We start from the raw sequence: 25,412 nt of genomic DNA on the forward strand, positions 1-25,412 counted from the left end.
CAGGAGAGCCCATTACAGCTCGCTTGGTTCTGTTCTATCCCCTCCTCCCGGCTGCTGAGGTATGTGTTCTTGATGTATCACTGGTCTCTGTTTGCTTATTCTCTTAACAATAAAATGGGGTAAAATAAAATGAGTGTAGTGTTATTTTAGAAATCCTTGTCCTCCAGTAGCTTTTTTAAAAGCCCACTTAACTATTATTTAAAGTTCAAAATAATGTCCAAGACATTTAAGGTAATTAACCATTATTTTAGTAATGCATGAAACACAGATTTTAATTCATACCATGTTCTGCGTATACCGTTTCATCAAGAAGTGACTGAACTTGTTCTTGTACTTCATCCTCAATATTCGGAAGCCCTAAAATAATTAAAACATAACTAAGTAGAAAAAATCTAGACATTAATGTAGAACATGAGATATGGCCTCCCCATATACACATTAAAATGAATATATTGGACTAATCAACTGTGTACCCTTTTCCTATCAGCTTAGCCCGTTTTTTAAGTTGGCAAATAGGGTAGATATTTAAAGTTGGGTTTATTTTGACAGCAGATATAAACGCTAAACAACTTCATAAGATTTTAAAACATAGGAAACTAACTCGGGTTCAGATTTCTCTTTAAAAAAAAAACCTCACTCAGAGCAAAATTATCTCAGTTTCTAGTTAACAAAATTCACACTAACGATAGAAAAAGCAAATGGGAAGGGCAAAGCTTTCAGAAAAGGAAGTACTGGGAAATAAAGATAAAATGTGGAGGAAGAGGTCAATAAAATTAAAGTACATGGTCAACCACTGTCTTTCCCAATAGTCAGGAGAAAGGGCTCCCTGGCTGGTATGAGGGCTGGGATGGTTGGTTGCCTGCTCCCAGAAGGTGTCAGGAAGCGTGAGTAGAAGACCTTACAAGACAATCCTCTCAGCATTGGAGAACCTCATCTGACAGTCACATCTGTCATAATGTAAATTACAGACGTGAACAACGTTAGTAATGACATTGCGACTACACTGTGGTGCTTATCGGATTATCAGGCTTATTGCAATATCATACGACAAACAAGAAGCTATAATTACATTGACACTATTATAAATTTTCCGTCTAACAGACGTCATCTATGTTCACTAAACAGAAGTAGCACCAGACTTAGTATCATGAATGCCATCAAATGAGATAATGCCAACGACATCAGTTATACTGACAAACTAATCTTCAGTGACAAAAACAGAATAAGTTAATCTGAACTTCAGACTGAAAAAAGTGTAAGACTCTACTATGCTAATTATACTACAAAACCATTTCTAAAGCACAGAGTGCCTTCTATTTTTATAGATGTTGATATTTCACAAACTACTTTTATACATATTCTCACAGAATTACAGGAGACCTTCCCAATCTCTGTTCTTCCCTCACACAATGCCCACGATAGCTTCCTAGCAGAGTTCCCAGTTTTACAACTGCTGACAGCAACAGAAAATATAATGTGAGTAAAGAGAAGTAGAGATTGGCACTCTGTTCCTCTGCTTAAACCCTTTAATGGCTTCCTCTCCCTGAACAGATGAAAATCTAAGTTCCTTGAAGCCCCAGAAGGAAATGCAAGACCTCCACAATCTAGCCTTCACACGCCTCTCTAAAATCATCTGCTACCAGCACCGGCTTAGAACTTGGTGACTGCGCCATGCTGTGTAATCTTTCCACGAGTCTCTGATGCCCTCCTTTCCCCTGGGGAAGTTGAGTAAAGGCAAAAAAAAAAAAAACAAAAAACCACCCAGCCTGCAGTGAGTTAAAGACTAAGTGTAAATAAGGCAAAAAAGCAACTGCAAATTCTTCTTTCAAAAGTGTAGCCAGTACAAGGAGAGAGACTGGAAGGCAGATGGAGAGAACTGTGGGGATCAAAGGGGTGGTTATTTCATTGTGTTTTAATGAAAGATATGTACCTCTGTTTATAGAATAGGTGGGTAGTCAGAGAAGACAGAAGGTAAAGGCCTAGGTAAGAGGAAGGTTGAGAAGGCAACATTTAAACTAAATCAAATATCACCAAGAAGTTGAAAAGGATATGAGGTGATAACTGAAGGACTTAGGAGGACAAGTTATCAGTAATATGCAAAGAGTAATATGAACAAAGAATAAAACAAGGAGGAGAGAAAGCAAATAGTACATTTCGGAGTAAGTACCAGCTTTGAAAACTAAGATTTTTTAAAATTATAGATTAATCTAGCACAAAGTAAAACTGAGGTGCTAAATCCAAATATACATTCAAATTATAAACCTTAAAAAAAGAAAAAAGAAAAAATCACTCTTGCTCTGAAGCCATGGTATGATTACCGCAATTCTACAGGAATGGGAGAGAGACAGGAAATTCTCCTGGGATTATTTGAGCAATAACAAAAAATAAGAGCAACATATTGATTTTTATTAAAAGGAAGGAAGGTAAATCAAACAGTATTCACCAGTACCTAGTGATAAAGTCAGCCCAAGTATTGATACCACCTGGACTCAGTAATAAAGTTGCCAGTAAATATGCAATGTCATACCTAACACTTCCAATAGGTGGCAAGATGAAACCAAATTTTTGAGAACTACTGGGTAAATGAAAAATGTACAGAAATTAAACAGTACTTTGCAACAAAACTCAAAGCACGAATAGGAAATGATAGTAATGGAACCAAATTTCATTTACCAATTTATTAAGAGACTTCAGGAGTCTTCATCCTATGGGTCACAGGCCCTTGAGTGACTGGGGAAATACTTGAAATGAGCTATGAATTCATGCAGATGTAAAACAGGCTGCACAGAGGATCACACGGAGGCCTGGGAAGCCTTTTGTTGCAGACAGGAGACTCATATTAAAAAGACTGGAAACACCGTAGACCTCCTCTATTAAATAATGTGACAAAACTAGTGCAACGGTACATGTGTAATTTTTCTTTCAATGTAATATGGCACAGTAGTCCTGGACTTGGAATCAAGAAACAGAGCATTTAGTTCACAATGTTTCTAACTATGTTCAGACAAGGAGAAACCTCCTCTGTGCCTTGGATTCTTGAGCTCAAAAATTAAAACGATCCTGTATAAACTTTTTCTAGAAAAGAACAGAGTTCACTATAAAATTTCAGAAGACAGAGAAAGCATTTCATTATTCTGCAAACATTGTGAAACAAAATGATGGGTATAACATGACTGTGGACACTGCTACCTGGGATACCTGGCAGCTGAGGTGCAAGCAGTCAGAATTAGAGGAGAGCTTACCTGGCCCCTCCAGGACCTGATCCTCCAGCCAAGGGTACGGCTCGGCCTCTTCTGGTGGGACTGTTGGCTTTGGAGCAGATCTTTCTTTAAAGCCTGCATTTTTATTCACAAAGTTAACTTAAGGTTTTCTTTCTTTTTTAAAAAAATTTTGACATGTTAAACCAAGTAAAATAATGTTTCCAAACACTTCATCAATACTGCCAGTAATTCAAAGTTTCCAAGACTTTATATTACAGGAAAATGTTGATATGCTTAAAAACTGAAGTAGGAAAATAGTTTGTTCTCTAACTTCACCTGGGCCTTTAACATCTCTTTGCCTAAATGAACTTTTCATTTAAAAAATAATAATAAATCATTGTGTGAATATTCACAAATCTCTAAAATATAGGCACTAAAACAATAGGCAAAGTAAAATAAAAAGCCGTATCTGAACTTGCCAATTCAGTATGAGTTCAGTCTCCTCTCCTGTTCGTAAGTGACTAATTAGCTTCTAACTCTTGGACTCCGAATTCAGCAATAAGACAATTAAGAGACTCTGGAACCTTCTACTGTTATTTGCATGTACTCCATATTTTGATTTATATATAATTAATTATTCTTCTTGAAAACTATAGTTAAATATGAGAGGAAATAATACATAAGTCACTATGTACAATCTTCTAAAGGTAACATTTATGAGCAGTATTATTCCATAAAAAAATACGGAAAAAGTTATGTTTTTCCTTTTTTGTCTTAAGGAAAATAAGACATCGGGGTAAATTAATATGAAAGATGATTTTTAAAGTCAATGCTGGTCTAAAATCTATTATACTGCTAGTTCTTTGATATTTTATATGTAGCACATTAAAGTACATCCTCAATTAAATACAGCTATTTAGAAAACTAAATTAGACTGTCATGAGCCTGACAATTCCATTTACCAAACCCTGGGCTCTTTGCTACCCCACCGAGAATCTTGTACCAAGAGTAGCTACTAAAGAGCATGTGTTCTGCATGTCAATAGCTGGAATGAAAAGGTCAGGAGAGAACTGAGAGGTCTTTTCTAATCTTAAGCAGCTTTATACAACTCATTGGAGATATGCTATTGCAGTCTGGAAAATCCTCATTTCAGTGTCACTTACTCTTCTGTTTTGGTTCTTTATATTTTCCCTTATTGTTCGCTTTTCTATATCTCTTCATTTTTCTCCCACTGACAAAAACACCCTCCCACCATCCCCTCCCAAATCCTAAAAAGACACTGAAACAGATTCACAGGATCCCACCTCATCATTTATATTTCCTCTAGTTACTTATTTCTGATACGACCTAGCCAAAAAACCTAACGTTAGAAAACAAACACCAATACATAGAGTCGTGTTCTACTCCTAACTATAGATTCCTGAGAAAGCATACACAAATAGGCACAGACCCTAACTGTAGTTCACTTTCAGGGCACGGGGGTAAGGGATGAAGGTTTATTAAAACATCTCATTTCAAATTCCAAATTCAGGGCTGAAAATTCCCATGACCTTTTCCACTTAAATAAGCCATGCTTACGTCTCTTAACTATTACTGGAACAGGTATGGACTTACGGCCAAGTTCTGCTGAATGAACAGGCTAAACTTTGAGTCTTCAGAATCAAGTCATTTATCTTTGCACTCTCAGCATCTCAGAAAACACCTGGTACATAGCAGGTGCTCAACAAACTGCTGCAAAAGGGCTGAGCACACCCCGTGTGTGACTGCTCTGCTCTTTAAAGGGCTGCAGACTCTCTGCAGGGCCAAGGCTATAGCTGCACCAGCGAGGCTTAGGGCTGTAGAGGAGGCAAGGCGGACTCACATCAATTTCCCTGCTACTATTTACCAACGAGATGCCTATTTGTGCTCTAGCAGCATCCACCATTTCAGTACCACAAGCCTAATTTACCCGGACGGTCTGGTTTGTCTTTTGTCCTGGTAAAATGACTTCACTCTCAAAAGCATCTCAGTTTGGATGAAAAATTACAGGGTCATTCTTCACGAATCCCATCTGTAGCAGGCTTTCAAAACTGTGCTCCATGGGTTCAATAAGCAGTTAAATATTCCCCCATCAAACAATAAAGATTTAAGCTGCCTGAAAATCCCGTTCTTACTGGATTCTGAGAAAAGTTTCATTTGAAAAAAATTTTGATCCTAAAAGTGCTTGAAAACAACTAGTACATCAATATTCAGACCCACGATGCCCCTAATAAACAGCTTTCTCTAAATCAGCTGGGAGCTATTTGTCTCTAAAATTGACATTGTAAAACGTGAAAAACAACGGGAGAAAGCAGAAGCGCATAACAAGAGAAAATATTGAGTAGCTTTCTTTTCTGTCCAAAGCAGCAGCTGAATTGTAAATGTACTAATACCTGGTCACAGCTATTTTCCAGAGGTGAAATCAGTGCAAAAATATTTTGTAAACTTCAAAGAAGCTGAAGATCGCATTAACACATCTCTTTCCCCAGACCCTTATAAACTTCCTAATATTTAACAAAAACACATTTTAGAATAATTCTTATTGTTTTGATAACCCATGTGGAAGCTTTTACTGTGATGTTTCCAAAATTTTTTCTGTTACCCAAGTCCATTTTAATCCATGAATCCATGAAGTATTCCCCAGAAAATAGTGGTAAATCCATGTCTCATACAAGATTTTAGGCAAAAAGTAAACAAAAATTAAACAAGAAAAATAAATAAAATAAGGCAAATGAAAGGTTTTCAAATTGGATTTATTATGAGGTACACATGGCAAGGATACAGCTCTGAAATGAATCTTCAAAATCAGGTTATGAAATGAATGTATCGGTTCTGATGCTGATGTGGCTGCAAACAACAAAACACCGACTCACACTGGCTTGAGCAAGAAGGAAGTTTATTACTTAACAGCAGGTGGGCTGGCTCTCAGCCCTGGCTTCATCTTCAGGGTGGCAATCCGGGCTCTCCCAGCTGCAAGCTCCTCTTTCAGACAAGATGATGTCCAGAAGCAAAGGACCACCTCTTGTTCTGCTTCTCTTAGGCTTGAGGAAATCCTTCCTGGAACTTCTCACCATTCTTCCCTTTCAGTTTTAACAGTCAGAACCAGAACCCACTTCCATTCCTAAACTGGCAAGAGCAGCAGGATGACCACAACTGTTTGACAGTAATTATCTAGGGTTGAACGAACGTTGCACGTCAACCACGACAGCTCCTGCATGATTTGGAAAACCAACTAGTTCCCTTAAAACACACCTTGTTTTCAGCTCTTTGAGCACATGAGACAAATTAGGAAAATTTTTTTTAAATGTTTACATTTAATAAATGTATAAATTTTCTTCCAATTGTAATTAAAAAATGGAGTAAGTTATAAAAAGTAAATGAAGTGAGCACTTAAAATCAACCATTCATAGCAAATTTAATTACCTGATACAATTACTGTAGCCTAGTATCAGCTTACTTCATTCACTACTACCCAACTACACCTGACCATAATGGGAAAGAATAAGTGGATTTTCTTCCCATTCTGGGAAATCAATAAACCACAAAGGCACCCGTACTAACTGGCCATGCTAATCCTTGCTGTTGTTCTTGGCTTGTATAATCAGCAGGTACAATCCTGGCAGGTATCCCAAGAGCAGCCCTACTGCCAGGAACTATAAGAGCTTCCCTGACACACGGTAAGAGCCATTCCAGATTCAAATCATTTTCACGTGACCCAAGGTGGACAGACAGGCTTCAGGAAGAGGATGACATAAATCTCAAAAGAATTAAACACTGCCAGAAAGATTCCTAAGAGCCTGGTTTCAGGACCAATGGAGGGACTCCACAAAGATGGGGTTGGAGTGGACTCGGTTTAACATCTCACAACAGGAGACCATGTGTAGGAGCTTAGGAACAGCAGCCAAGAGCGCTGCCTTTGAATCCATTTGAATCCCATCTTGAACACATTACCACTGCTACAACTTTGGTCTCCACAAGTATGGAAAGCGGATAAAATAGTAACTCATTAGAAGGCTTTTAAGAATTAAATGAGGTAATTTAAACCCAGAAAATACACATCTTCCCCATCAGTTAATGTTTTCCTTTATTTCTTCTAAAGAAACAAATCTACCTCTCCCTCCCGCCTGCCTTGCACACATACTCACAACAACATGAACAAAGCTTAAGGCAACTTACAAGGTGGTTAAAACAATTAATGAAAAAGCTTCCGGGTTTTTCCTTAACAAAATTTTTTTAAACATTTTTCACCTTTCTAATATTACTAACAGTGTATACAGACCTGAAATATATTTTAATTATCTACTTCGTATGTTAACCATTCAATAAATATCCATTGAATGCCTGTTAATGTCAGTTACTATGATAGGTACTGGACATAAATCATAGTCTAATAACAAAGTCCCAGAAAGAAGCAAAGTGAAGAGCATGATAATTGCAAGGCACACAATCCAACCACCTGGGAGGATCAGAGAACGTGAGGACAGATGTGATGACTTAGCTGGATACTGCAAGAGAGGCAGAAGGCAGCCCACCACAGTGGGAGCGTGTTGTACGCAGAGGGGAAGTGGGCAGGACAGACAATAGTCCAGTTTATTTTTTCTCCATCTCCTGTTTATCTCAGAGCATTTCATTGTAGAGACTGTATCTGCAGGGCCTAGAACAGCCCCCAATACACTGCAGACACTCTGAATATTTCTTCAACGAACCAATAAATGGGAAATAGAGATGACACAGCATGTGGGTCTTTATTTCATTATCAAAAACAACACAGAAACTTTAAGTATATGCCTTCTTCTAATCTTAGAGAAGAAATATTTGAGGCAAGGAAGAAGTGACAGACCTCTACGATGTAGAGATGCTAATAAACAGTGATAAATACATACATGAAGTGAAATCAAATGAGGTATGAAATGAGAACAAAGAAAAATAGATGATTTTCTGCTCTGTAGGGCTTAGAAAATGGAAGCTTTTGCAGAAATTGATTTCTACGTAAAAATGACATCCCAAACCAGTAATAAACATCTAGTTCATGTGGTTTTATCCTCAGGCAAATGGAGAAGGTAGGCCCTGACACTAAAGATTGTTACTGAGGATTTTTTCCAAGTACCCCGAACAAGATTTGCATGAGAATAAGCCTTCTGGGTCTGCTATATAATACTCACCCTTCAGTTTCCTAAGAACGAACACTTTCTCTTTAGACAGAACCAGGGGAAAATGTAAAGAGTTTAACAAAATAAACCTAACTCACCTGATAACTAAATGGCAGTATTTATCAAATGGCATATTCTCTTACATTCCTCTAACTGCCTAAAGTTATTGTTGTCCAAGGGTTGGGATGAGTTCTCTCTATTCCCAGGGCTCTAACTCTGAGCTACCCATTCAGGCTCATCCCGTTCAACCCTTCATATCTGGGCGGCAGCAGGAGGCATCGGGTGAGGAGGAGAGAAGGGGAAAACAGTTCCAGAAGTGCCTGCCTTTGGTGCAGATGAAATACAGGATATAAATATTCACCGTGTGGCCTGCCCCGCACCCAGCCCCCCTTCTCCCGGTAAAAGAGCACTGATTTCGTTGAGGGACTGGTTCTCCATCATCCCAGTTTTAAGGGTGGCACTCGCATGCCCTTGGTCTTGCAGTCACAGCTTGGTTACCCCATCCCCCATTCTGTAAGAATTAGGAATAAATATGAACACGGGGGACTCCAGGCTGCCTGAGAAGGAAGGCCACCTCCTGAGAGAGCCCAAAGATGGAGAGAGAGGTCCAGACCACTGTCTGAGCACCCAGAGCTAGCATAACCAAAAGACAAAAAGCACAACTACCCCTGGGCTTTACGGTCATGTGAGCCAATCAATGTTTTTGGTCCACGTAAGCTAAGTGGAATGGATTCACACATGTAACCAAAAGAATTCTGGAAAATACTTAGAAGTAAATCTAAACATGTTCCTAATATCCTGAGGAAGAATGATGAATGCTTTTTCCATAGAAACGTAGTTACACCGAGACTTGCAGAACTGGAAATTAGGAATTGAATAGGTTTTTGTGGACTGGATGGAAAAACCTCTGAAGACCATAAAATCGCTTCTACGGAAAAACGTGTTGTGGGTACAAAGCAAACTTATAAATAAGTTTTTCACACTTAGACTGGGTATGAAATTTCTCAATTATACCATATACTTAAGACTACACTTTACTTCTTCATAACTTTTCTCTAGGCTTTACATTTCACATCTTGTGCTTCCATGTTGTAGCAGTATCCTTTAATAACTAAGCATTCTTGCAGTTTTATACATATGTCACATTTAGAATTACTTTTATTTGCCCGTTCAATGATCTCAGTAAAACAAAGTAGGACCCAGTACACCCATTTTACAATGATACGTTAGTTACAAAGAATAAAGAACTTAACTATTTGTCTCACAATCCGTTGATAAAAGGAATGGGAATCATAGCCACAGTGCTTCCAAACTTTTAACAACTGACTGAAACAACTTGGTAGAATTATTACCATTATTCTGACAAAAGAAAGGGAAGCACGAGTGCTAACAACGTACCAGCCACTCACGCACAATCACCTCGAGGGAAAGGAGAGAAAAACAGCATTTCCAAGATGCATTTTATGGTGAACTGAGTAACCGATTTGGAGAATTGTTACCAATGGGCATTAACAGAAGGAACAGTGGAAGACACAGGAGAAAGGAATAAAAGTCTGGAGACACAGACTAAATCAGCAGACCCATTTCATGGAAAATGACATTTATAGTTAACTTAAATCACTAAAAAAATTTTGTTTCCTTTGGCCGTGCAGCATGTGGGACCTCACTTCCCCATCCACGGATGGAACCTGTGCCCCCTGCACTGAAGCACAGAGTCCTAACCACCGGACCGCCAGGGAATTCCCAAACCGTTAACATTTAAAATCATACTTGTTTGCTATCTTTCTTTGTTTTCTAATGGAAGTATATACAGGGAGTCCCTACTACCCAAGTAATCATTATGAGAACCTCTGAAGTTACAAAGTTGGATGGCTACACAGGCCATAACACTACAAAATACTCTCTATGAGCCAATCTCTGGCAGAATTAATTCCCCGGGATTAATTCAAACTTTCATGCTAACAGATTTATGTCAATTTCTTTACCAGTCTCTCCCTCATTTTGAAATGCTGTGGGACCGCCTATGCACAATGCAAATCATCCATAAAGTAAAACTGAAAATCTTGAAAAAAATAAGATTGCAAATAGTTGATTACAAGCAATGTTAGAAATAACTGAAATTCACACACAAAGCCATTAACCAATGAAAACACAGAAATTACACATCACAACTGAAGGAAAAATATCAATGATTATAAAGTTCTTCCAAAGAAAGTATTCTGAACACTATAGGATAATAGATTCCTGGAAAAACTGATAAGCTCTCAAATATTTTTGTAAAACTGACCGTCTTTACGATGACTGCTACTCACATGGGAAATGTTACCATACAAAGGAAAATTATGCCAAGAATGTCATTTTTTAGAATTGTATGCATCATCTCTTAGTGTAGCTTAAGTAATGTTAGTGATATAACAAAATACATTTATACTCAGTATTTAATTTTCACTTTTCAGGACTTTTTCTGACTCCCAACTACTTCAAGTTATATAATTTTTGTCCCTGTTTTTAGTTGACATTTCAAAAAGGTGACCTTTCTGGTTTTAATTATCCTTACATAAAAATATGAAGCAGCAGAATATAGAAATAACTACATACTGAATAAAAAAGTAAGTAAAACTGCGAAAGCAAGCATAATTTTAACCCATTAATCATGACCAAAAGCATATTTCCACTAAGTTTTTTAGGTGAACAGTAAAAAACTGCATCTGAGTAAAGTGTCACCTCAATTTTCAATAAAATTCAGTTGAAACCTTTATTTACTGAAGAAAATGGAAGGAAAGAAAAAAAAGAAAGTAAGCCAATTCCCAGTTCTCAAGAGCTCTTGAAATATTTTTAATATTTTAGGACAGAAGTTTCAATTCAATTCTTGAGTTGTTATTCAAAGGGAAACTCAATGATAGAACTAAAATATTTCCAGGTGCTTTATTAAATAGCAACAGATAATGCTTATATGCTTATGCTGATTAGGGTTAGTCTAAATTTTTTTCACTAATTTCTTAGAATTTAGCATTTATGTACTTTATGCCCCACAGCCATTGACTGTCCTTCAAAAACCAAGGTAAAAATTATCAGAATGCCCTCAGTAAAGGTCATTATAATTTGCTGCCCTTCTCTAAAATGGAGGAAAAAAAAGTCATCTGTACAGAAATTAACACTTAAAATTTGATACATAAATTTAAAAACTCAATCTATTTATCTTAGCAAGACCTAACATCCGTATATATTTTTTAAAGATTGTAATTTTATGTGGTCGGTGGATATAGTTTTGCTTCTCGTTCTATCCAGTTCTCAGAGTCTCCCTCTTCTTCTCCCAGAAACTCCTTCCTGCAGGAAGCATTTCATGTGGTTTGAGAGGGAATCCCTCAACCCACACCCAAAGCTTTGTGCACAGGAGCCAGTTTGTCCCCCAACTACAGGAATGGTCACAGATGCTTCCAGGCCTAACCAGGACAGCCAGAATCTCCCAGGGCCAGCCCAGAAAACTGCATCTTCATACAAGGATGGCTAAGCTAGAAAAATGTGTCTGGGGCCCCCGGAGGGCCACCTTCCTCATCAAGTGTAGCACCTCCATATAGGATAAAGTCAAGTAGAAATCAGCAGGGTCAAGATCTGAGAAGAGAGCTAGGAGGAAACAGCTGATTACAGGTCTGTACTTGGGATCTACTCACCTCAAGCCAGTGCCCCTGTATTTGCCACCAAATGAGCCATAAAATTCACTGTGGTTTACTGTGCTCCTATAATCAAACTATAAAAATAATAAAATCCGGACTGATCAACATAGGAAGCCCCAAGTTAACCCATGTGACAATTTCTTGGGGACTCAGTTTTTAAACAACAGAATGATAGGATTGGATTAGAGATATTAGACTAGATATTCTCTAGGCCTGCCCCCTTGCTGGATAATTTTATTATGTCTGTTGGAATTTTTGTCAACTAAATGTACAGGTGCTTGATTTTAAGCAGTAAAAGGTGCCAGCATATTAAAAAACCAAAAAACACAAATACTTTTAGAAAATTTGCACTTAACACTCACTCACTTCTCATTTCAAATATCTTTAATTAGGCCAAAATCTCTGTTTTTAAAGGCTCTTCAAAGAAAAAGGTGAAGAATTATTTTAAAAATAAAAAAAAAATTTTGTGGCAGCACTTACGATGCAGTTACAACAAATCAGGTTATTCTTCTCAAATTCAGTAACTGAATTTCACCAGCAGTCACGGTTACAGAATTAAGACTTCATGTAGAACAGCACAGACCATTTGTAGAAATATATTTCTTATAGAAATTTCATTTTATTAAATGTTTTCTGAACTCAATTTTGATCTCAAATTTGCAACTCCTTAGCAACGGTAAACAAGTACAATACAATCAAATATGAAAAATATATGCCATTCCACCAATATAACTGAAAAATTGTGATATAAAATGAAAGTATATCCTAATTTGAAACAATTAAAGCCTTTCTATAACTATTCTGAGTCTGTAAAGATGTCATAAATAAGCATTCTAAAATTGTTCTTCTACATAAAATTCTCTTTTATCCAGGACTGTTTCTAGAATTCTCAGAACACAGTGAACACTAAGTACTGGGCAACAGGAGAAGGTGGGGGAGGGATGGTTGGAGCGGGTGAGGCAGGGTGAGGAGTGAGGCAGCACAGGGGGGTGAAAAAGGAGGTAAAGCAGGTGGTAAAAGACCAGGAGGAGAGATGAAAAGGAGTTGAATGGGGAAGAGCCTGAGGAAGGAGCAGCCCCCTGAGGGGGGGCGGGGGGAGGGGGATGGTGCTGGCTGGGCCTGGGGACGGAGACTCACAGGCAACCTCACAAGAGCCCGAGGGGATGCCCTGGGAAGAGCTGGGGGAAGGAAAAGGGGATGGAGAAAGGAAGTGGAGAAGGAAAAGGGTAGTTGAAGAAGAATGGGAAGCAGGAAAGCAGGAAGGCGAAGGAGGGAAGAAAGACAACAGCTAACAGAGAAGGTGGTAACGTTACTCCTACCTACCTGAGTATTTATCATTCCTGAAACTTACAAATCACGTTGCATATAAATACTATTTAAAATTTTCATATTCTTGCTGAACTCCAGTGAAAATACTCTGTATTAATAAATCATTACAATTCATATTACACATATACATTTACCTGATACACGATCAATAAGTTAATAAAAACAGACGTTATTACATCATATTTTTATTACATATTGTTTTAAAGCTTCATCTTTTAAATTTCGAAGCATGAGACGGGTACCTCAATTTCAAAGAATTTACTTGGTTGAGCACCAATAAATATAGTCAATGGCTAAATGACACATCTTCCCCAACCAGAGCAATACCAAGTTTTCTATGCCCTTCAGCAGCAAATCACGATGAAGAATGTTACCACTTCCTGGGATGCTGCTGCAGCTTCAGTTCTTTCTCTTCTCGTTGCTCCCCTTTGCTAAGTGTGCCTGTTTGGCAGAACTTCTCCCTGCTTTTCTATCATCTTTGTCTTTGGGTGCCACTTTACCAGAAGAATCCTTGATATTCGTTGATTTTTTCCTATTTTCCTTGGCTTTAGTACCTTTACCTAGTCCCGCTTTCTCCTTGTCTTTGTCCTTTTTAACCCTAGGAGACTCTTTCCTGGAGACAACTGAATCCGCAATTTTCTTCTCCTTCCGGTCATCCTCCTTTTCTTTCTTGCCCCTTTTCCTCTCTTCATGCTTACTTTCCCTCCTTGACTCAAGCTTCTCTTTTTCCTTCTTGAGCTCTTCTTTAGTGAGTTCTTTAACTTTCCGGTTTTCCAATTAAAGGGAAAAATGTTTATTGAAAGTCATCTCTTAATTCATAGACAGCAACTTAGTGCAAAAGTATTGTCTTTTTTTCTATCTCCCCACACACATGAAATGATCATTCAAAAAGTGACTTTCATCCACTAGTTTTAAATTGGCTAAAAACAGCTGCAAACCTCTATGAAGTATCAGCTATAAAAGAAATGCTAGAAACTTGCCATCACTTTCCCAGCTGGCAATATAGTATGATTTGCCTCAGAACAAGGTTAACATGCAATATTAATAAAATGAGTCCAGCCATAAAGGCAGCACTTTACACAGAGCGTTAACAACTCACATGTCACAGCTATGACAACATAATTAAAGGAACACTGACATAATTAAAGGAACAAATTTTCCATAGCTTGCAAGTATTTGTACAAAGATAATTTAAAAGTCTTTAGCTCTAACAAAAAAAGTATGTCCTTAAAATATCTGTGCTTGCATTCCTTGGAAACAAATATAACGCACAAATGAAAAGTTAAATACCATTTAATTTTCTTAGTTTAGAAAAACACAATTTCCATGAGTACAAAATTTTAAGTTTGTTATCTACAGTGTCTAAGATGACAAGGAGAACTTCTTCTCTGCTTCTATTCAACATTATGAAATCAGTATTCCTTTAAGTATATTTCCCGTTATTTTACGTAGAGCCACTCCAAGCCAACATCTATGCTGTCCATGCTCACAGAAGAGAGAACAATTAAACGGAATATACAGGTGATCCCAAATCTCACGTGAGGTGCTGCTTTCAACCTGCTTTACATAAAGTTGAACAGTGCTGCTAGCAAAAGCTTTGAATTTCACCTCCTTGATTCCTCATTAAGAAATCATACGAGAAGCAAGGTGTTTACTGTATAATGTAGCATTTAAGCAGAAACAAAAAAGAGAAAGATTTCTTTAATATAATAAAACGTGGAAGATGTTTCTGCCCATCAGAATCATGTAAAACTCAGAGTACAAAATGTTATTCGATTCTTCCTGACAATTTTATTAAAACCTTGTAAAAATACAGAATAGAATTCATAAATCATCAACCATCCTCAAAGTCCTCATTCTTTCCCAACGCCGTTCAGAGTAACATAGATAAGTAACACTGCAAGAGCAGAAGGCTGGTGCAATGCTGGCACGTGTTACTTTGCACACAGTTTTTAAAATATTAAATCTTTAATGTTGAATTTGCCTCTCTAGATCAAGGAGTCAAATTATACTTTATTGGCCATTTATTTCATAATTACTTACATAAGAATAAAATGGTAAAAATTCTGGTTTTCTTCCTGGGAATTATTCAGGCGGGATATCAAAGTTAAAACATTAAAAGTTCCTAATCTTAAAGTTGAAATACAAATCACAAAACCCTGTAAATCACATAGTAAAAGTCTCACCTGTTAATGTTTCACCAAAATCCAACTACATACAATGTGCCAAGCACTTGAACACAAAAGAGTATTACAAGTTTATGAAGAAAAGCATGCACTTTCCCCATGCCCCTCTCCCTAAAGTACAGAAATCTTTACAGTAAACGAGAAAAACCAAAGGAATATAAAATAAGGCTGCAATAATAAGCTGTTAGCCTATACAGAATGGTTGACAGGTGTAATAATTTTTAATGAGTCAAAATATCAAACACAGCAAATTCTATACCGGCATAATGAAATCTAAGTTTTCATTTTACTGAAAACTACAAGTGTGGTCCCACTAGCTTTTATTGTGCTCTAAGACAGCATCATCAGAGCTTTTGGAAAAAGGAAATCAATCATTGATGAACTCATCTTTATTTCCGACAGTACCTCAAAAATTTAGACTAAAGAAAAGTTTTAGAAGGTAGATAGGATGTATATACTGTAAATTTAATGTGTAGTTTAAAGACTGTTCCGAGGTTTTGATAATCTGAAAAAGGAAATTACTTAAAATTATAGGCCCGAGGCAGAAAACTCTTTAATGAAACCTTGATAAAACTACTTACAACCAAAGGTGCACCCAAACCAAAAAGCAATAATGTTTAGCATTAGTAGCTGCATCTACAAAACATTATCTATAAACTGTCATGCATTTTCAAGCATTAAACTTGATTCACTCAAGGCTAATTTGAAAAAGAGAAAATACCTTTAGCCTTGGTTTTTCTCTTGGCTACCCCACCAGGTCCTTCTGTTGGTGTTTACAAGATGAAAATATGTTACAAACAGAAAATATTAAGGTAATTAAAAAATAAGTATCTAAAAAATAGTTTAAATTGATGCAACTATTAAACAAATTTACTTAAATTCACCATTAAAAAAATACACTCCTGCAACATACAAATATCTATCATTCATACGTCATTTTAGAACCTTACTTTCACTACCTATAACCGAAAAATGCATTTTAAAAACATCATTGATTTAATCAACTTCACAACCTGCCTTAGGTCTGAAAGAATTGATGGCTTTAGAAATGTCTAATTACCACAGGAAATGGCATTTCCCTCTCAGTGGTACCTGGATGTCAGTGGACTTCTGCTTGGACACAGACGGTCAATTACAAGCACCAGGGGTGAAAGGACCTGGGGACCTTATTTCCCTACTCAATTATCACTGCCACTCAAAAAAAGGATAGCATATTTTGATAGAATTTTACTCTTTACTGTTTGAATTAATCATGGCTTTTCTCCCATAGTTTCAAACTTTCTTTATAAAAAATTACGTAAATAAGAATTATACCATTATGGAGGTATATACTAACTTTTTTACTCTTCATCTAAAAACTCTGCAAAGGCTTTCTATTTCTTCTCTAGGCAAATGGAAGTTCTGATGTGTTTATTTTTAACCTTCTAACAAATATCAGTACCACATACCTCGCCGTACACTTTTTCCAGCCAGCCTGTACTTAGCATGCCAACCAACTGATGTTCCCAATTCTATCTCCTGGTCACATAAATGTTATTTTACACTCACGTATCAGCAAACTTCCCAAAGTGGCATTCCAGGTTGCCAATCCATTTCCTGGGGACACCAGGGTAGGAGGTAGGGTGATTTCTGCTCATCCCCTGTGGAGGCAGCACCATGTACAACCTGTCACCCTACAACTAAGGTCTGAAGTGTCCCAAGAAAGCCCCTCAGCCCTTTCACACATATTCCTGCTGGAAACTGTGGAACCCCCTCGGTATGTTTCTCAAAACCATAATCACACTCCCACTGCCAGTATGAGATTTTTTTACTCCTGTTCTGTTGTTTGAATCACCCTCCACTCCTAAATCTCCTCCCCTGTCTCTGTTCATGGCAAGTTGTTTCCATCATATGAGACAGTTCATTTGAGAATGGCAACTTATTTTGGTTGAGATATCATCATTGTCATTCTGGAAAAAAAGTGTTAGCGTACCTTACCAATGACTACATTAAAAACAGAAACGTGAATTAACTGTTCCATGTGGCTGTCTGTATCTATCCAGTTACTTGACATGCATACATAACCAAAACCAGTGTGTGTGTCTAACAACTATTTTCACAGACAAAGCCCAGTTCTTTCTTAAACTCTAGCAAAAACAGCATACCACCGTGTAATACCGAACGCTATCTTGGACCACTCCCCAAGGAAGTTTATTTAGGTAAAATGTCAAACTTATTCTTGCAATGACAACTTTTAAATACATGGGTATTATCCAATGTGCAAAAGAAATTAGCGTAACGCATCAAAATACAATTTTAATGGTGCTAATGTCCCCTCCTGATTCCTGCATGTTCTTGACTGGGGAGGCCTGGATTTTCCCTTAAAAAGCAGAATGGTGGGAATCGGACTATCCCCCTACCCCTCCATTATTATGATATAGTCAAAAGAGCTATATTGATGAAAAGGCTAGAGTTAACATAAATAAGCCAACATATTAGATCAACATCAGATTAGCTGATCAGAAACATGAAAATATAATAAGTACTTGATTTAAAACTTTTCCAGTTTGGGTATAAATCCCTAAAGTGATACAAATTAACAATGTGCCACTGTACTATATAAAATGCCAAAGTATCAACCTAAGCTGTCTTTTCTGAACTTAAAGAATATATTCAATCATTTTTCAATATTTTTGACATGACAAAGACTGAACTAATAATTTAAACAACAATCATCATATTCAGTCTCTGAAGGAAAGAGTATAAACATGAAAGAAAGCACAGCACTTGGAAAACAGAAGGTAATACAGGAGGCTGTAAGTAACAAAAAAAAGAGGGGAGAGTCAAGAAAACGCAGGGAATGAATGAATGAATGAATGAATAGAAAATGCAGGATTCTAAAAGTCAAAGTAGCGGTTGTAGAAAGGAAGGAATGAACAAAGGGTTAGGATGAGGACACTACTGAATTCTGTTTATTAGTAAATGTCCATATAGAGTTTTACAAGGAGTATAAGAGGCGGTCATGTTACAATGAGAAAACAGGTAGAAAGAAGGGTGAGCAAAACCCCAGGGCTGCTCATCACCGCCTCTCTTCCCTCCTTAGAAGAAAACTGATCATCTATGGGGTTTCCCAAGATTCTCAGTGGGCAGAAAAGGAATAAGAGTTTGAAGAATTTGATCTGCATTCCTATGTTTTAAGGGCTAGGAAACAAAGGCATGTCTAAGGGTAGAGAAACTGAGTCAGCGGGAGAGAAAGGAGGAGGCCAGAAGCAGGAGGTGCAGACACAGGGCAAAGGTCAGCTGCTAAAAAAATGACCAATGAGAGAGGAAAGAACCATTCAAAACACTTCTCAGAGTAAAGAAATGCTGTGCAGAGTAGAGAAATGATAATGGAACCCAAGCCATTAGGATGTGGCTACGGTCAAAGAGAATGGCAAAAAAAAAAAAAAAAAGTAATCACCATGTTGTTTACTTCTTTTTTGCCCTGTGCGTTTATTCTGATGGTTTTAAGGTGATTACTGTTAATAGCTAAGTTGACTATTTGGTAATCCTTATACAGAAATTTGGAAAAAGCAGGTCTTATATACCTCCTTAGAGCCTGAGGGTGCTGCCTAAGGTAACTGACATTATTTTGGCAACTGCCTCAGGGCCACTATCCCACACACATTTTCAAAGTGAAATGTTCTGTGTGTAATTAAAACGCTGCATCACGGTTGGACCTGCGGTTTCACCACAATTTTAGGAGACTGGCTCCATTACAGAAATCCAAGTACTATAGCTGCTGCAGGCTTTCAGGAAGTCGGTCACAGAATTGGTCAGCTGAGTATCATGTCATACTTAGGTCATCCCAGTCACTCCCACCATCCCTGGTGAGACCAATGAGTCACTCTGAGCCTCAGTTTCGAAGCTGCCTGCTGCCCTGTACGAAGCATCATAATTTATTTCAACATTGACTAGACATGAGGCCCTGAACGCCTAAAAGAAGATTCTGCAAGCTAGGCAGACTTGCTCTAGAACATAAGTCTAGTCTTGGCAAAACGCAAGTCAAGACGCTACACCATTTTCCTTTTTATTTTTAAATAGATGGCGTAACAATATTATCACAGACGTTTTTGAAAAAAGGAAGCTACAAACCTTCCAACCCTCTGGGATGAGGGAAGATCAGAACATCAGAGGACTGAAAGACTAAAAGTTTAAGAAGGGATTACATCCAGAGACTGAGAGCTTGAATAAAGATAAAATCCAGACACAACTACGAATGAGACAGCAGAGAGATCATGCAAAGACCTCAGCTAGCACAGGTCAGTTTATTGTCTGAACTTCAAAGTGTCATTTCTCTTGGAAAACAAAATACATCCAATAATTTTTTTCACTTATTTAAGCTGTTTAAAAAAATAATCAGCGTTTTATTATGCAATGGGTAACTCCTGACGTTCTCACTCACCGGGACTAACCCCAGCAAATATTTAATAAATACCCTATGTTGGGCTCAGCTTTGAAGAGGGATTCAAACGCAGCCTAACCTGACTCCCAACTTCAGACAGTTCACAATTTAGTTAATATCTACTCCTGTGTATTACAGAGTTATGGCAACAAATAACAGGCAGAGAATTCAGCACAGTGTTCCATCTATCGACTTGTGATAATAAAGTCTGCGTCACTGGATTTTATAAAAGTGCTCCAAATATGCATGGTGATCAAAGACATTTCCACAGCTCAAAACACGGAAAACGTTTTACTTGTTTTATAGACCAGAATCTGATTTCGAAAGGGTTGCTGAGTATCAAGCCCCCAAAGGTATAACTCCAGATGTTCAAGTTCATAACTGTCTATGCTTCTATCTGCCTTTACTAATACTCCAAAGTTATAAACATCAGGCCACACGAGGAAACATTTTGCCCCGTCTAGCTAACTGTAAATGAAAACAAACCAGAATTCAAGCAGAGAAAACAGTTTTTCTTACACGCCTGGATACAGCTCTATAAGACAGGGAGGTAATTTCTAGAATAAAGAATCAAGTGAAAAAGGTGAAAAAGCAGGATATCACCCAGCACATTAAGTCCAAGGCATCTGCATGACGCAGTGAGCCGGCAGCTGGGCCTCAGGGATTTAATAAGATCAGCACCCAGAAGACACCTCTCCAACTGACTTACACGTCACCCCTCACATCCCAGGGGAAATAAGAGCTGAAAGAAACTAAAGTGCAGAAAACAAGTCCCCTGAGTGCCACTTCCTTGTTTTGGTACCAAATTCCAGAGAACCCGGCGCCTTTTCAGTTGGACAAACGGCACTTTCCTCTGAGGAAGGGCAGCTCGGAGGAGACAAGGGCATCTGAACTCAGAGCACATTCCTCAAAGTGCCTTTGGTTGTTCCAAAGTGGAAATGCAGAGTAAATACAGTACAATGTAAAATTCACCATAAATAAACATTCAAACGTACAGATTACATTTTTAACTAAGTTTCTAAGCTTAAAAGACACAAGCTAGGAAAATATTTCTATGATCGAACAGAAAATTACACAATAAAGCCTCAGAAGATTAAGAATTGTAACATACATAATAAACAAAATGTAAGCAAAGCAACTTTGTTCAGCTTCAAAGTACTCTATACCAGTTTTGCAAATAATTTTATTTTCTCACCAAAGCAAGCCTTATTAGGCACAAGTTGAAGGCAGTCACAGAAGTCAGGGGTTCACCAGCTACCTGGATTTTACCTTCATCAGAGGCTTTTCAAAAGGGCTGATCAGAAGGGATACCAAAGAAATGGCAAATTATAATCTCACATCCTTATTTTTCACTTACAAGAATACAGCATAATTAATTTCTGTACATAAAATGTGCATTAGTAGCATGACAAAAAAGCAGAGCCTGATGAGAAATTAATGATTCCAAACATTTTTAATACACAAATTTAATTATTTACTTCTCATAAACTGATCAAACATCTTCTAGGGTTAGTAACAATGAAGCATGAAGAAACAAGACTGCCTTAAAAAACAAATCTCAGACATTTGTGTAAGAGAATTTCTCTGAGTGAGACCTCAGACTGCTTTTGAATTTAAACCTAATGAGCTCTGATATGTCACAGTACTCAAATTCAAAGTGCAAGACATGATAAATACAGGCAAAGACTGCATAAGCTTTCAGAAAGAACATTATTAAATCATACTCATTTGTTCCAAAATATTAACATTCCAAAATCAGAAGCTTTGGGCTGTCAGAAACATTAACAGAATGAAACACAGTCCCTGAATAATCAGGAAAAGACAAACTAGGGTTATAATAGTTATTTAAGCGTTAGGAGATCACTGTCCAATGTACAACACGTGTATCTATTTCCAAAAGTAGCTACTGAATAATGCTTTTTTAAACTAAGATTAGCAAATTGGACAGTTTTCCCGACACACGTAAATGCTGAGTCAAGGGGGAAGTTGATGTGCTTCCAGGGCTCTGATTCGAGACTTTTACTTTCAGGCTCTCATTTTGATAAGCCTGCAAGAGCGAGCTCTAAAACAGAAACTAAATTTGTCATATTCCCTTCCGAAAAAATGGGTGAATAATCTACTTTCTGAAAGCAACTTGATTAAATGGGAAAAAATAAGAATAAATATTTGAAAAGCAGAAATTATCATAGTTAAATAAAATGTTAAAAAATGCAAATATTTTCCAATTTTAAGCTCTATAAAGAACCAAAGCTAGGCTAAGTTTCACAGAGGCTCAATGAGATGTAAAAACATGAAACACCACTCCCAAAAAGGGTAAAAGAAATCAAAGGTCTTGGATCTTATCACTCTTAAGCTATAAGAGCTCTGTTTGAGGTGGGAAATGAATGAAATCTCATTTTAAGAAATGCATGTTACATTTGTCTAATACAATTGTTTTTGCTATCATTGTTTTTGCAGTTCATTTTAAATGAATTGATTCAAAGGTGTTTTTAAGGTTTTCTAACAGCAAAAATTGATTCTCCTAAAAAGAATTACCACTGTAATAAATTTAATTTACAAATATAAAAACCATATATACCTAATATACCATATATACCTAAGCCAACGTTGATGGTCAATTAATAAGGTAATACAGGAAAAAATGGAAAAAGACCGTTATTTAGGATGAATAATTTTAATATGTACAACATTATTTAAGATAACATACTGACATTTTCCTTCCTGTGTAATATGCCTCCTTTAAAAAAAATACAAATTACTTTCTCTGGATGTCTATTTGGAAATGAAATTTCAAATAAATTTTGCTTTCACAGACAGAAAGATTCAGACACACTACTATCTGAATACAGTAACTGAACTACCCTAAGGCAAAAATATGAGGTTATTTTCAAATTATTTTAAAAGCACCATTAATACAGAATTTTACACTGAAATTTGTATCAACCTGTCTGACAAATCAACCTAAACAAATTACAATTAAAGAAAAAAATCAGCCTTTTAAAGGACCATCGTTTTACACATCAGTCATGTTAAAGAACAACAGAGAAGCACTGAATTTATGTATCATGCTAGAAATATTTTTATAATTAATTCCACTATAATCATCTTAATGAATAGCGTGTTAGAAGGACAAGCAGCAAGGGTTAATCACAAAACAATGTGCTATTAAGTTTCTGAATTTAGTTCAGCGAGTACATGAGTTGAAACAAAACGATACAGAAACCAATTATACTACCAAGAACATCATTCTCAATGCACTTTGTGGACCAGTAGGAGAATGAGGGGGTACCGCTTTCCTCAAGTGGGAAAGCCAAGCAAGGGACCAGCTAGGCGCTGTACTGGGGAAAAGATGACACAGTTGCCTTGTATTGTCCGATCGCAGCTGCCCCACTGCATGTTAAGCCCTGGATGAGCAAAGGAAAGAAAGAAAAAGGAGATTTTGCTTCGGGGGTTCACAAGCCAGTGACTTCAGTCCCTGCATCAAAGTTACTGGTTATGTAAATCCAAGATGACGCAAGTCTTTCCCTGAACCCCTTCATTCTGTGACGTACCATCAACGCCATCTGTGGTCTCGCTTTCTTCTTCTTCTTCTTCTAGCATTTCAAAAGGAGTCATTATATCATAGAGAAATGAGAGGAAACCATAAAACCAATCTGAACTTTCCTCTGCTAAAATATTAAGGACTTCCTCAAGAGAATCAATATTTTCATTACTGCCATCTTTGGTCAGGCCTACATAAGAATAAAGGAAGAGAGAAAGAGAAAATAAGGAGAGCAGTTAGGTGGAAAAAAGAAGTTGAGGAAGAGTGATCTCAAAAAGGATGTGCATCATGGTCAAGGAAGTTTACAGAAAAGGTATTTTGGAAAATAAAGAAATCGGTTAAGATGCACACCTTACAATCAACTCTCAATCATATGGACTAAAGGAAAAGCAATTTGACCAATCCTCACCCTTCCTACCAGCCCCTAACCGGGTTTGCCTTTCTCTCATCAGAGAATTGAGAGCCAAAAAAACCACAAGATTGTATCAGCCAAAACAGACTGACCAACTTCAACGGGAAAAGTGAGTGAAAGTCGTATGAGGATAAAAAAAGACACTTCCGACAAGCCCCACATTTGCCCATGTAGCACCCAGATATTATCGAGAGTTGATTATACAAACACTTACATATATCAATAAATATTCACTGAAAACAGAAATGTTCATTTCCTCAAACTCTTCCCTTTAGGAGCTGCAGTTAGTTTAGGAAACTCTGGAATTGATATGACTAGCAGGGTAACTGTTCAGCCTCCACAGATGGGCACCAACGTGCTCAAATTATACCAGATAAACAACTTAAATTTTAAAACTAGAAACTGTTAGCTCTACAATGCTCTGGTTACTGACTTGTGGTCCTGTCATTCTGACCAATAATAAGAGTCAGCTATTAATAACAATTCGCTCAGCCTACCAATATGAGATGTGATCAAGGCCAGTCACCTGCAACAGGAACATTCCAGAGTTCTCTCCCTATCAGCTCACGGAATTAGCTTCTACTGCAAAGATCCCAGGCCCCCATATGGAAAGAAAGCAGTGTATATATCGTTTTTATCATTTGTTTTTTTCCTGTGAAGAACTGGCTTTGGGTAAGACTGGTCTCTTGGGTCCAGGAGGTATCGAAGTCCACCAGTAGAACTGTCAAGTTCTATACAGTAAGTTCCATAATTTTGAGGAGAAAAAAAAGAAAAAGACAGGCTGTGAGAAATGTGCACATCTGCGATTTTAGAGCTGTTCGGATTATAACCACCTAATCTGGTATTTCTGGCTCTGACAACACAGAATTTGTCCACACAGCATAACTACCAGCAATCAAGATCGGCAGTAAGGGATAATAATACGACGACTAGTTTAATGTTAAAGATGATAGTGAATTTTCCCCACATTAGTCCATAGAAGAACTACACTGCGCCATTCTTCATGCATGGGGGGGGGGAACCCCACAAACTTCAGTCGGTATTTAAATTATTTTCTGACCAACCCAGCATGTTTCTTCACTGAACTGAACAGTTGACAAGTGCTGTGAACAGAGATCTGTATTCCCCCCCAAGCCCCTGTGGGAATAACACTATTTCTTCTCCTTGTCCAAACACTCTACGGCTGTATACTTAGAATAAACATTTTTCTTTTTCTCCATTTTCCGATACAAGTACTTCCAAGTATTGAATATAAAATACAAAACTTTACCACCCTTCAGCATGACAGGATGAAGGATGCAACGAATATGCAAAAGTATCTGGGCAAAACTGATTCCCCAACTATGCAACGTTTCTGTGGTTCTTAAGACAAAAGTACTAGTCCAAAGAGAAAAAGAAAATATGTTCTGGGTTTATAATTCCTTATCCTCTAAGAAAAGGCCTGAACCAAAGAGCAACATGTGCCTGCCTTTGGGCAAG

The 25,412-nt window shown here is 37.5% G+C and overlaps 1 protein-coding gene across 7 annotated transcripts in view; it reads right to left on the bottom strand.

Annotated features, from left to right (window-relative positions):
• The window catches only part of ASPH (aspartate beta-hydroxylase), a 243,162-nt gene that overhangs the window by 177,162 nt on the left and 40,588 nt on the right, over positions 1-25,412 (bottom strand). For 5 of the 7 annotated variants that reach the window (XM_060287666.1, XM_030859675.2, XM_060287663.1 and 2 more), the window contains 2 exons: positions 3,243-3,335; positions 283-357 (listed from right to left, as the gene is read on the bottom strand). In XM_060287666.1, the coding sequence (XP_060143649.1) occupies positions 283-357; positions 3,243-3,335 (168 nt within the window). Of the gene's footprint in view, positions 1-282; positions 358-3,242; positions 3,336-21,414; positions 23,712-25,412 lie in introns of those variants that run through there. The other 2 variants (XM_060287664.1, XM_060287670.1) reach the window with 2 other exon arrangements.

This window comes from Globicephala melas, chromosome 17 (genome assembly GCF_963455315.2).
Source record: "Globicephala melas chromosome 17, mGloMel1.2, whole genome shotgun sequence".
Lineage (NCBI taxonomy): Eukaryota > Metazoa > Chordata > Mammalia > Artiodactyla > Delphinidae > Globicephala > Globicephala melas.